Below are 14,556 nucleotides of genomic sequence, written 5' to 3'. Positions count from 1 at the left end.
CGTAAAAACTAGGAACACCGCAATATAGCTACGCTCAGCTTACAGCTTCGTAGCTATGAAAAAGACCGACTTACAAATATAAGAACTATAAGAACGACAGGACTAAAATATACTGAAGTCATTTGAGAACAAATTATCAAAATTTTGCGATTTTCGTTCAAGGGACATCAAACATAATCGTCTTGAAAAATGTTCTTTTTCACTTATGCATGATCTTTCAGGGTTTATATGATTGCGCATATATACATGCAAAAGTACTACTACTAAGCACAATGCTGACATTTTGCAGCCCACTTGAAGGGGACTGACTGTTAGTGCAGAAAAAACGTATATTCAATTTAATGCTCTCTGCATTTTTTCTCTCTTTCACACCAAACTCCCCCCCCCCCCCCCACACACACACACACACACACAATACAAAATATCTGTGTATCAATCAATTCCAGTATTTTCATTCTTCTTTCAGTTGGAACACTTGGCACTTTGAATGGCACTCCCGGTCAATTTGGAATGGAAGCATGGCAGGCATTGAATGAATGAAATTTACCAGGAATACAAATATATTTCTCGGAACATTTTGTACTTTACGACAAAGATTCCCTACACTAACGTTCATTTTTACGTTTCCCAACCATTTAATTTCCGCCAAGTGACAGATAAACGAAAAAAAACTAACTGAAACCAGAACAGAACATAACAACACACATTTCATCAGAAAGTATAAAACAAAATTAACTCCATCATAGCCGACAGATAGCCGGATAATACCTGTGAAATAAACTGTTGTGACTCTTGGTTAAAAGGACCAGTGCAGCTAAAGACAAAAAATAGCTACTAAAACAATTCTGACTTCAAATATAATACTTATTTTCAAATCAAAATTCAAACACCTATGTCTTTTAAGTATTAGAGAATATTAGAAAACATCCCACTACAGTCGGCACAATTTCTCTCAAATGACAGACAGGGGTCTTTTGTGCCTTACTTTAGCCGGGGAGAGTGTAAATAGCACTAATGCGTTCAAAATGATGGAATTACAGCTTATTATAGACCACTTGAAGATTTGAATGGAAACCAAAAAACAAACTTGGCGCACTTTCTTTTTGGTGACTTTGAATAATAAATCATCTCGACACTAAATTCACTAAGGGGTCTTCAATTGGCGTCTTCTGGTGATTTTCCGACGGTTTTTATATACTGCTATAACCAAAATTTACACCGATTCTGGCGCACTTTTCATTTGACTTTTAGTATTGAACTTCCGCTACTGGAGTTCAGCTACTGACATTTGTGAATGAGAGCAAAATTAAGATCACGCAAAACGAAAATGTTGAAGGGTGTAAAGTCACTAGAAAAATCAAAAAGCACAAGCAAAACTTGGCCTAAAAAGAGCAACACGTTTACACAATAATAGCTTCAAACTTCTTTCGAGGTCAATTAAAAAGTGTGCTAAGCTGCTCCGGTTTCATTAAATTTGCTAAATATGGTGAGTTCAGCCTAATTGAAAGATTGTAAGCTTTAAACTAATACCAATTAGCAGTACACTCTAAGTAATTTTGATTACTTACTGCACTAAAAATTGACGACAGTCAGTAGTGAGGTAACAGTGGAGTAAGTCAGACGTCATAAGTGAAAGTGGTGACATTGAAAACGAAAAAAGGTGAAAAAAATTGAAAAAGAGTGGCTAAATAAAATCCTTTGAGAGGCTGACGGCAGTTGTTAATGAGAGAAATTTAGGTCACTCAAAACTTCAAGCGTGAAAAATCATTCAAAAAGTCACAGCACCAGACAAAAAATTTATAAGCGAAAGATCGCAAAAAGACCGCAGGACTAATATAATTTCTAAAATTTAATCGAAAACAGCTAAAAATAACAATTGACCTAGCATAAACGAGCTATTTGACTATGGATGTGCAAAATATAAAACGAAACTGTTAAATTCATTTCGCAGAAGCCGTTTCAATGCAGACATTATAGCACATATAACCTTCTTTGACCTCAAACTTACTAAATTAATCAAAACATACCCGGCAGATTGCCGGAAAATAGCCGCCGTTGATTCCAATAAGCAAGATTGGGATTGAAATAACAGAAGATAATGAAAAAAAGATTTTTGTACAAAAACATTTTTTAAGTCCGATTTATTTTGATGGCATTTCGTAGTTGAACATACTTCTGTTTCTTAGAGAGAGGCTACAGGGGCTACAATCAAAAACAATAAGCATTAGAGATGGTAAATAAGACTTATAGGAACGACGTTCAAATAGCGGGCATCTAAAATTGGGCTTTATGGGTTTATCCCGTTTCTATTTCTGACCTCCATTTTTGTACTAACTCTGTTCATTTTGAATTGCTTTGCTGAGCAACTGATGTTCAAAATCACTTTTAGCAGAATGAGAGAAGAGAGAAACTAGCCTAGAGAAGTCAAAAAGATTTCACGAAAAGGCGGCAAAATGAGGTAAAGCGAAACATTTTTTTATTCGACGAAGTAAAAAAAAATAGGAGCGCTATAATAGCCGGCTGAGAAGATGAGGGCCGCTATTAATTAAACTCAAGTTATAAAGTGAAAAAGTCATTTTATAGAGTGAAGTAAATCACGTAGAATCATAATCTAATCACTCAAATGATCTACAGACTTTTAGTAGGGAAAGCGAGAGAGAAATGATGTCACGCGCAAATGCCGCTAAAGAGAGGAAGAAGTCTTTCAGAAAGACTTTCAGCTTTGCTGTGCGAACAAATGTAAAACGAAAAAAGCGTCAGAAGACGAAACAAAAATACAACAGCAAAATTCCTGACCCAAAAATCAAAGATTTTTCGTTGACTAAACAAAAAACTAGAACTGGAATAGACATGATAGATAGGAAAACCAATTAAAAAAGTCTGATCAAAAAAACGAAAAACAGCAAAAATCAAAGAATAATTGCAGCATGTTAACAAAACCTCAAGTGAGAAAGCGGAATTCTGTTGAAGCACCGTTTTCTTTCTAACTTAAAATTAGAGTCAAAAATTTTCACGCTGCAAAACCACTTAATTTTTTTGCTCCATTTCTTGCGACTAAAAGAAATATAAAACAACCCCTTCAAAAAACGGGTACCTACTTAACTAGTAAGAACTTTTTTTAAAAATAATTGAAGTCAATTCATGAAATTATTAGCTCTCAAAAACAATTTTAAATAATGAATTTTACAAGGGCACATAAAACCAAATAAAAGTTCCTTTTAGCGAGTGAAACTATTAAACTGAACGCGAAACAATAAGCAAGTCAAAATAGGCTGACAAACTTGTGTAGAGAAACTTGTCTCGATCATAGAAAAACAAACTGTAAAAAAAAAATTAGTTGAAAGGCTTCATATTTCTCATTTTTTATGTATTTCTCAGCAACAAATTTTGTACCAACAAAACTGTACTCTATTGCCATCTTAAAAACTCAGTAAGCAATAGGTTTCTTTTCAAATCTCGCTTAAAGCATATAACGAAACAATATACGAAATAGAAAAAATTAGCCTAAAAATCAGCAGAATAGCTTAAAAACCTGCAAATTAACTTAAAATTCATATATAACAATAGAACCCTTCAAACCACTAGCAAGCCAACCCTTAAATTAAAACAATATTATAATCAAACCTAAATTAATATACTGCTTTAAATATCTACACTTGAACGAAAGAAAACGCTCACTACAGAAATTTTTCTTACCTCATTTTGACTCTTTCGAAAACAGCGGTATGAAAAAAGCACTCTTTTTGTTCCCCTTAAAATTTTGTTTAGCGCCGAAATTGCTCCATTTTTTTCACCCATTTCATTTCCTGCTGCAAAAATGACTCCAATAAAATGGATTTTTTAAAAAGACGCCTCCAATACTCCGCTTCGCGTTGTAATAAATACAGCACCCCACAATACAATTCAAATTCTTTGAATTGTAAAAAGCAGAAACGCTGCAATATAGCTACACTCAGCTTAAAGCTTTGCCTCTAAATAAAATAATGTACTCACATCAGTCAGATATCGCGTTAAATATTACGTAAAAAGATCACTGGGTATCAAGCTTCCAACTTTTGATTGGTTGATAAATATAGAACATAACCGACTAACGTCGGGCGAATTGCTCTCAAACGACCGGTGAGCGGTCGTTTGAGAGTCTCCAAAAAGTTTGAGCTGTGAAACAGAGCTGAAAGGCTCTAAGAGCACTTAATGCCCGCTGGGCGCTACCTGTTTATCCCGTTTTTGAGGACGAAAAGTCAAAAGCGTCAGACGAAAAATCGGTCGAAAAATCGCATAAAAAAAGACCAACAGGACTAATATAATTGCTACAAACTTCGTTTGAGAGCAATTAAAAATGAAGAACACATGCAGTAAAGTTTCACAAATTCAGTGGATAAAACTACCACTCCACTATCGAGTTGGTTCATATAGCACTTAGGAAACAACTTAAAAAGTTTCTTGAAATCAAAGTTTTGCCTCAAAACCACGCACTTGCAAAACCGTATCAAAACTATGAATCAAAGTTTAAAGTTTACCGAATCCGCTATTGTCCTGCTAACAGTAACATAGACAAACCGAGCAGAAGTATTCTAGCATATAGGAGATGTCACACCGGGACAACTTTGTTTCAGCAAAACTGAGTTGAATGGAATGCTGCTTTACTTAGTTACCTTGTATGGTACGGTTGAGTATAGTTTGAACAGCCAGTCCAGGCATGCCTCCTGAGTGGGAATGGTCTTAATGCTGTTGTGGTTCTGGCTGATCAGCTGCGCCAGAGTGTCTACTGTGTCTCTCACATCTAGATGTACTACTACTGGATGCACAGGTGGCTGGTGAGGGTGTGGTGGATTAGTGGCATTAGCGGAGGAGTGGCCTGTGGATCTGTTGGAAGGTGGAGGGTGATGGCTGTCTACGCCCATTCCACTGAACGTAATCAAAGTAGGGGGGCCATTCGTGTCCATCGCACCACCACCTGTTCTGGGTCTAATTCTGAAAACAAAGGTCAATAACTAACCGCAATCACTAAAACAGCTTCAAAAAACTAGGTCTACATCCGACCTAGACGCAATATACGTAAGACCACTATGAACGGTTGTCAGGGTTGGGATGCTCTCAAGTTCATAATAAAAAAACGGGTTTGGCACGTGAATCAATTAAACATAGCTGGCAGATTGCCAGAAAACAGCCGCAATAGCTTCGTAAATCTGCAGTCTCAAAAAAAAGTAGAAAACATAGCTGGCAGATTGCCAGAAAATAGCCGCAGTAGATTCGTAGATCGGCAGTCTAAAAACAGTAAAAAAGACAGACCAAAAAAAATTTTGTCTTTTCATTGAAGGCTGATCTGTTATATTTTGATTAAAAATCTGTATAAGTTCTGGCTGCCTCTATTAGCTGATCTCAAATAACCTTCATTTAGAGTGACACACACCCATTTGACCTTATCTCTTTGAATTAAAGTAAATAAAAGTCAATTTCAAATTGAGGAAGTCATTTTTGAGAGTGAGGTAAGTCAAGTGTGACCAAAAATTTAATCACGCGCATGAACAAAAAAACTCGCTCCACTAAGAGCGAAAAATGACGTCACACATGCAATTCAGTTGAAATTGCATGAACGAATGAACAAAAAGTGGCTGTGACGTCATATGGTCGTAACAAAAATCATGACGACGAAATAAAAAAAAAACCAAGAGAAGGCCAATAATAGCCTCAGCTATCGCTGTGCGGCTATTAAACAGACCAAAAACGAAATTTATTCTTTTCATTAAGGGCTGAGATGTTAAATTTTGATTAAGAATCTGCATTGCTGTTTCTTTGAGAAACTTACTGGTGTGTTTATTAGCTGCTCTTAAATAACCTTCAATTAGAGTGATATAAACTCATCTCTTTGAATTAAAGTAAATAAACGTCAATTTCAAAGTGAGGAAGTCATTTTTGTGAGTGAGGTAAGTCACATGTGACCAAAAAATTAATCACGCGAATGAACAAAAACTCGCTCCACTAAAAGTGAGAAATGACGTCGAACATGCACTTCAATTGAAATTGCATGAACGAGTAAACAAAAAGCCGATTAAAAGTGATTGTGACGTCATATGGTCGTAACCAAAATCATGACAAAAGAAAGCAAAGCCAGCAGAATTCCGGAAACGACTCAAAGCGCTGTCTTCGTGAAAGAATTACCCTTTAAATCGACTGTTTCATACTTCCTACTAGAGAGCACAAAAAAACGTCACAATAAAGAAAGCCCATGAAACCAACTGAATTAAAAATTACATTTCTCTAATATAAAAAACAACCCAAAGTTTTTGTACACGAGCAGCAAAAATCAAGTCATGTTAGGCTCCCAAAACTTTATTTTGGAAGAAAATATGAATACTGAAAAAAATGGCCAAAAATTACTACAAAATTAATCAACTTCCGCGAGTTCTCTCATCGAAACATTATTTTACTATATAAAAACAGTAATCAATTGGTAACTAACCAAACTTTGTCGCTGTATCTATAAACATAGTTGTCGCTTTAAATAACAATGAGCAAAATAAAAAATAAACAATGACCAAAAAATAAATCGAAATTAATCATGAAAAAGACTAAAGAGACAGAACAATATTCAAATGAAAAAAATCCTATATTACCAAAACCAAGCCCTAAGAAAATTTGCAGAAGTAAAATGTTGAAAATTTGAAGAAGTGAAGCTAGCAAAATCTCATGTTAAAAAAATCAATTGCAAACGAAAGAGCTTAAAGAAAAAAGCAAAAATTCTTAATTCAAATCGATAATTTTGGATTTAATAAAAGCAGCGCAACTAAAATTATCGGAGAATGCTTGAAAGAAACAAGCTAGAATGCTGAAAATATATACAATGTGAAAACGCTAAAATAACTAATTAACAATTTCTGAAAAATCAAAACTAGTTTGGAAACTCTAAACTAAAACAAATTGGAAACTCTAAACTAAACTAAATTGGAAACTATAGACTAAACATAGTTGTCGCTTTAAACAACAATGAGCAAAATAAAAAATAAACAATGACCAAAAAATAAATCGAAATTAATCATGAAAAAGATTAAGAGACAGAACAATATTCAACGGCAAAATTTCCTCTATTACCAAAACCAAGCCCTAAGAAAATTCGCAGAAGGGAATTGTTGAAAATTTGAAGAAGTGAAGCTAGCAAAATTTCAATGCCATATTATGTTTGAAAAATCAATCGGAAACGAAAGAACTTAAGAAAAAAGGCAAAAATTATTAATTCAAATCGATAATTTTCGATTTAATAAATGAAGGGCAACTAAAATTATCGGAGGATGCTTGAAAGAAACAAGCTAGAATGCTGAAAATATATACAATGTGAAAACGCTAAAATAACTAATTCGCAATTTCTGAAAAATCAAAACTATATTGGAAACTCTAAACAAAACTAAATTGGAAACTATAGACTAAACATAGTTGTAGCTTTAAATAACAATGAGCAAAATAAAAAATGAATAATGACAAAAAAATAAATCGAAAATAATCATGAAAAAGACGAAAGAGACAGAACAAAATTCAGGCAAAAATTCCTCTATTACCAAAACCAAGCTTTAAGAAAATTCGCAGAAGGGATTTGTTGAAAATTTGAAAAAGTGAAGCTAGCAAAATCTCAATGCCATATGTTTAAAAAATCAATCGGAAACGAAAGAACTTAAGGAAAAAGGCAAAAATTATTAATTCAAATAGATAATTTTCGATTTAATAAAGGCAGTGCAACTAACACTATCGGAGAATGCTAGAAAGAAACAAGCTAGAAGGCTGAAAAAATATACAATGTGAAAGCGCTAAAAAAACTAATTCGCAATATCTGAAAAATCAAAACTAAATTGAAAACTCTAAACTAAACTAAATTGGAAACTCTTAAAATATAGACAAAATTCGAAACAAATCAAAAATTAAAATGAAAACAAATTGAGGTAAAAAATGAATTTTTTGTTATAAAGCAATGGAACTTTGAGAACATTACACAGCCGTCTTTCTGTTGCAGTTAAACTGAAAACAGCTCAATTGCGAAATAGTAAAACAAGTTATCGCCAAAAAAATAAATTAGCAACAAAATGAAACCAAAACCGCCGATCGTGCACCAAAACACTTTTAACGGTAAATAAACTCAAATTAGAATCAAAAGACTTAGAAAACCGCCAAAATCGTCAACTTTGAAAACTTGACCAAAAACCGCAAAATCGGATTAGTATGTGTACAAATTTACAAAACAAACCTCACAACAAAAAGACGCATCCAATTCAGGAATAATCAAAAAGAGGTTGACAAGATAACTAATTTGGTTTAAAAAAAGTCCGCTCAAACAGCCAAAAGTGAAGAAATTAATGAAAAACAGCCAAAAATTGCGAAATATGGGCGAAATTTGCAATTGAAAGGCATTATTATGCTCTCAGAAGCATTGTGGCATCATTTTCAGATGGTTGCATATTCATGCGGCATCGACCAATATTTACTTCTACAAAAAACCAAGACACAAAAAGAAAAAATTTGGCCTAATGGACGAAAACACGGCTAAAAACTATCATCTATAAGCCCCAATCTCTCAAAAACTCTTTTCAAAGCCAAAAAGTCGTTTACTGAACGCCGGGAAGGAACAAAAAACTTCTCTTGCTCAGAAAAAGTTAGTTCGCATGGCAATTTTACTCACTTTCATTATTAGGTCAAAAAGCCGCCTGAACAAATAGTACTTCCGGTAAAAAAAAACCTCAAGAAAACCATTACTCCTCTTCGAGTCGTAATAAAAAATACCCGGCGGGTTGCCGGAAAATAGCCGCCGTTGATTCCTATAACTATTTCTGACTTTGATTTTTTTATACTGACTCTCTTCATTTTGAATTGCTTTGCTGAGCAGCTGCTGTTTAAAAGAACTTTGAGCAGAATGAGAGACGAGTGAAACTAACCTAGAGAAGTCAAAAAGATTTCACTCAAAATGTCAAAAAAGCGGCAAAATGAGATAAAGCGAAACAAAAAAAGTTCGACGAAGTAAAAAAAATAGGAGCGCTATAATAGCCCGCTGAGAAGATGAGGGCGGCTATTAAAAACCAAGAGAAGCCCAATAAGAGCCCCAGCTATCACTGTGTGGCTATTAAAGAGGTAGAATTTAGGATATTCTGTTTCTCGACGTCTGAATCCTTCTTGGGGTAAGGCGACTAGGTGCTCAAGGAGACGTTTGCAATATCGCCAAAGAAAGCCTAAGTCTTGAAGTGATATATAACATCCCACCGAAAATGTATGCTTATAACACTACTGACTGGTCTATGCTGTCTGGGTCGTCTATGGAGCTAGAGGACACTGAGGTTAGACTCTCGGCAACATTGCTCTGGTTGGCATTAACCCCTGTATTCTGGCCACCCACCCCCACCGGGTTGTTACTGTTTGTGATGACCTGCAGAGAACTGCCACCCATTCCATACCCACCCATTCTGCACAAACACGAGCATTAACGAATTATTTCAGAGTACGCATAGAGTATAGATCATATTCATAGATCGTCTTAGTTATCCACACATTAGTCAATTGTGTTTTGTCGTATACAAAAATGCCCCCAAAAAACACTCTTTCAATGTTGACCTTAAATTGACACTTACTTGCTTAGGAATCTGATTAACTAGCAGCATTTAATTTTTCGCTTCGCTTCATTTGTTCACTTATTTTGCTCACAATTGTACACTATATAAACGGAAACTTATATTAAACATAGCCGGCAAATAGCAGCCGTTGACCCGCATGCCGCACAGTGGTGGGATTGAAACAAAAAAATAGATGGAAATTGACAGTAGTTTCGGTTAGATTCTAAAATGACACTTAACTCAGCTTCTAAACTGAAGGCGTATAAGCATAAAACTAACGCCAGTTAGCAATCGCTTCAATAAACTTTGATAACCTAATGCATTATGACTTAATGACTGGGCTTTATGTGTTTATCCCGTTTCTTTTGATTTTGCTCTTTTCACTTCGACCGTAATCAGTACATTACGTAATACAATACGTGAAAGAATTTAAAATCCATTCAGTTGAAAGAGTGAGTGAATTAAGTCAGCAGTTAAGCGTGAAAATCGTGACTTATGTAAAACAAAAAACGTGATCAAATGGTAAAGCGAACTAAAGAAAACAGCACGACAAGTCCTGACATGCAATTCAAAAATTTTTAATTGACTAAACAAAAACTTGACGTAGAACAGACTATGAGTGATTTGGGAAAACCATTTCCAAGAAAAAATCAGACAACAAAAAAAATAGAAAATCAGTGTTAAAATGCCGCATGTGAACAAAAGAACTCCAGCAAGAAAGGGAGATTTGGTTCAAACACAAACACTAGGCACAGAATGAACTGTGAATGAATTGGAAAACCATTAAGAGAAAAATCCGATCCAAATAATCGATAAAAACAGTAAAAATCAAAGCAACATTGCCGCATGTGAACAAAAAACCACTAGCGAGAAAACGATTTTTTTTTCAAACACCGATCGCTCACTCTACTTCAAAATTAGAGTGAAAAAATTTCACACCGCAAAACCACTTGCTTTTTCCTTCCACTTCCTGTTTCGGCGTGACCAAAATCACTAATCCAATAGTTTCAAAAAAATTTCCTTGACTAAACCAAAACTAGATATAGAACGGACTATGAGTGAATTGGGAAAACCGTTTCCAAAATTATCAGATCAAAAAATTTAAAGTACCTGAAAAATATAGCGGACAGATTGCCGGAAATTAGCCGCAATAGCTTCGTAGAGCTGCAGTCTCAAAAAGAAAGCAAAAAAAGACAGACTAAAAAAAAATTAGTCCTTTCATTAAGAACTGAGATGTAAAATTTTGATCAAGAATCTGTATTACTTATTGCTGCTTCTATTAGCTGGTCTTCAAAAACCTTTAATTAGGGTGACACACTTTCACTTGACCTTATCTCTTTGAATTAAAGTAAAAAATAGTCATTTTCAGAGAGGAAGTCATTTTTGAGAAAAAAATTTAATCACGCGAATGAACATAAAAATTCGCTCCACTAAGAGTTTAAAATGACGTCACACACGCAAATCAGTTGGAATTGCATGAACAAATGAACAAAAAGCAGATTTGAAGTGATTGTGACATTATATGGTCGTAACAAAAATCTTGACGAAAAAAAAGACGGCCAACAATAGCCTCTGCTATCGTTTCGCTGCTATAAATCAATGTCAAAATGCCGAATGAGAACAAAAAAAACAACCGTGAGAAATTGAAATTTGGTAGAAGCAAAAAACTAGGTTTAAAATGATATATGAATAGATTGGGAAAAACCATTTAGAAAAAAATCCGATTAAAAAAATCGAAAATAGTAAAAATCAAAATGAAATTGCGGCATGTGAACAAAAAACCACTAGCGAGAAAGCGAATTTTTGTTCAGTCGCCGTTTTCTTTAAAATTAGAGTGAAAAAATTTCTAGCCGCAAAACCACTCGCTTTTTCACTCCACTTCCTGTTTCGGCATGACCAAAATCACTACTTCAATTCGACTTCAAAAATCATGAAAATGTGTGAACAGATCTTAAAAGAAGACAGCACACCAATACAATTCAAATTCTTTGAATTGTAAAAAGGAGAGCACCTAAATAATAGCCGTTGAGAGACTGATGGCGGCTATTAATCAAGGGAATGGTTTCATTGATCTTTGTACAATTAATACGAGAGAAGCAGTTGTTAAGGAGATTGCCATTTCAAGTAATTTAGCAATGAAGATTTTTTCCCATTGGATGTACGCTTGAGATAGATTTAGCCTTAACCAAAGCCTGCGTGATATGGATATATAAAAGTTCATTTACTACCTGTTTGCACCCCCTGCAGACAGACCAGTGGGTGCACTGTCGTCTGCCTCTGTGATCAGTTCCTGCAACTCCAGGTTCACTTCAGCTGCTAGTGTCACCAGATGGGCGTGTGACTCCCCAGACAGGGACAGGATTGGTAGAATAGCCTAAAACAATTAGTAACACCATACCCATCCACAACAAACTCTTTATTTATTTCGTTGGTAAAATATTAACTTCGTCGGTAAAATATTAACCGACTGAAAACAAAGTTGATTTCCAAACAACTCAAAACATATGTGGATTTGAACGTAACATTCAGGTAAAAATAAGATATCTATCATGAAGTCAATTGCTTTAAAAAATTTGAGTTTCTAACATAACCAAACACCATTGTACGAATTGCTCTATCCCCACAGGGGAGGTCCAAACCTATTAAGGTTCAAAAACAACCGACTAACGTCGGGCGAATTACTCTCAAACGACTGGCAAGCGGTTGGCTTCGTCAGTAGCTAGCCACGGTTTAGTGAGTCCACGGTTTAGTGAGGCTAGCTTTAGTTTAATTGAAGGAGCGTGAGGTTAGTGCAGCGGGGGGGGGGTGGATGTGGAAGCAACAATGGGGGCAACGGTGGGAGGGCGGTTTTTGTCTGCACGGGGCCCTTACGGCCTGAACGATGTGCAGGGGCGGGTGAAGAGAGAGGCGGCTGTGGTGGTGTTGATGGGGGGTGTTGTCAACCTCTAAGAACCGCACTTCACACCATAAGTATAAGTCTCCAAAACAGTTTCTGTGAATCGCATACTTGGAGACTAGTGAGCTGAACGGCTCTGAGAGAACTTAATGCCCACTGGGCGCTACCTGTTTATCCCGTTTTTGAAGACAAACAGTCAAATGGGTCAGACGAAAAATCTGTCAAGCGAAAAATCGCATAAAAAGACCGACAGGACTAATATAATTGCTACAAACTTCGTTTGAGAGCAATTGATTACCTATAAAGAACAGATTCATTAAGATTCAGCGAAACGTTTTCTGGGAGCCTACGAAGGGTCTCGGAGAGCTACACAATGACTTAATGCCCTCGGTCTGTAACTGTTTATGCCATTTCTTGAGACAATCACGCGAGTCAAAAGTCAATTCACTCACGCGAACGAAAGGACATTCCCAGAACGAAAACAGTCAAGCAAAATTTTGCATAAGATGGCTATAATAATCACTTCAAACTTCCTTCGTGAGCAATTAATAACTAATATCACAATTATTATTAAGTTTGAAATTATTAGTTCTCATAATGGGATTTCTGAATCACTTGGGCATTTTCCTCACGCATTCAAAAATCAGGTTCAATATATAGTCAATTGCATATAAATTTTTCACTCAAAACCGATGAGACCAAAAAACCGAATCAGTGTACTTCTTTAGATCTCAGATACTGATTGATTAAGCCCAGCAAACATAGTGCCAGAAACAGAGTTGCGACTGATCAGTCGAACTTGATTGGGATCGAGTGCAAAAAAGAGAAACAAAATTTGGAAAAACAACAAAGAAGACGCTTTGAGTACAGTCGGTTAACCTTGATGTTTTTCCATTCTTTCTAGACAGCGCTTACACAGGCTGATTTCTTTTCTCTCCATAGCATCTTTAACCTATTATTGGACTTGATCTAACTTTTATTGAGCGACTTAATTAATTGTTTTGACCTTTTTCGTTGATTACCATCGATGGAGAGGATGGATGCAACCAGCAGTAGCAAGGGGCAGAGTATCGTGAGTACAATTGAAAACGATAAGGTAAATGATCTAACAAAAGAAGTTTGGAGCCTCCGCAAAACCGAAGTAGAACAACAGAAACAAATTGATGCGCTAAAAGACAAACAAGGAAATAAAAACGACCGCCTCAGGGCTCAAGAACGTTATACGAGAAAAGACAGTGTACTTATAATTAACCCCCTTTTGACGCCAGAAAGGCTAAAGATGTTACGATTGAGACGCTAGTTTTTTTTTTGAAAATATGTTGCAAATCAAGCTGGCCTATTGTGATATAAAACCATGCCATATCGTACCAGGAACGTTGAAAGGTAACTCAATGCATACAGTGATTTGCAAGTTTCTCTACTTTGCGGATAAAAACTTGACCGGGACAAAAAACGAAAATTACGAAACGTGAAAAACCATATCAACCGACTGAATATCTACATGGACCGAGTGCGAAGCACTAATCAAGCAAGAGGCGAGCAGGCGAAAATTTATTACGTCTACTCATAATTGTTCTGTCTCTGTTATGGTGAATGATGATAAATCGGACAAGGTTCGTTAGAGTAAATGAAATCGAGGATTTGGAGAAACTGATCCCGGTTAAACGAAAACGACCATTCGAAAACACCTGATCGGCAAATGATCGCGAGATGCCTGTCTCTAAATGGTCAAACAACCGAGCAAACTAAGTTTTTACTGCTCTCAACTCACTATGGAAGTACAAGTAAATAACTGACTGTAACTGAATCTTTTGTTTTAAGTAATTTAGTTCGTTTTATTGCTACAGTTAACTTTAGTGTCTTGTTTCTAGCGGATAATAACTCTTTCAGCTAAGAAAACAATTGATACCTAGGTTATAACAACTAGTAGTTACTTTTAAAAATATTGTCATATGTTAGCCTTTTCGGCTCCATCCTATGACTTCCGCGGGAAACCGAAACTTGTTTTGTGATTTTCGCATTCTAGGTTTTGGTGTTATGAGCTGACTTTTTCTTCTTTTTGCTTTTTAAACTGAC

At 35.7% G+C, this 14,556-nt stretch overlaps 1 protein-coding gene across 2 annotated transcripts in view; it reads right to left on the bottom strand.

The window, feature by feature from the left end:
* LOC142354341 (protein VAC14 homolog) overlaps positions 1 to 14,556 on the bottom strand; it is an 85,133-nt gene that overhangs the window by 33,978 nt on the left and 36,599 nt on the right. For both annotated transcript variants that reach the window (XM_075406614.1, XM_075406615.1), the window contains 3 exons: positions 11,813 to 11,958; positions 9,267 to 9,437; positions 4,653 to 4,971 (listed from right to left, as the gene is read on the bottom strand). In XM_075406614.1, coding sequence (XP_075262729.1) covers positions 4,653 to 4,971; positions 9,267 to 9,437; positions 11,813 to 11,958 — 636 coding nt within the window. The remainder of the gene's footprint in view (positions 1 to 4,652; positions 4,972 to 9,266; positions 9,438 to 11,812; positions 11,959 to 14,556) is intronic.

Source organism: Convolutriloba macropyga, chromosome 15 (assembly GCF_964194025.1).
Source record: "Convolutriloba macropyga chromosome 15, txConMacr16.3, whole genome shotgun sequence".
Taxonomy (NCBI): Eukaryota; Metazoa; Xenacoelomorpha; order Acoela; family Convolutidae; genus Convolutriloba; species Convolutriloba macropyga.
This window is presented reverse-complemented; position numbering and strand designations above follow the sequence as displayed.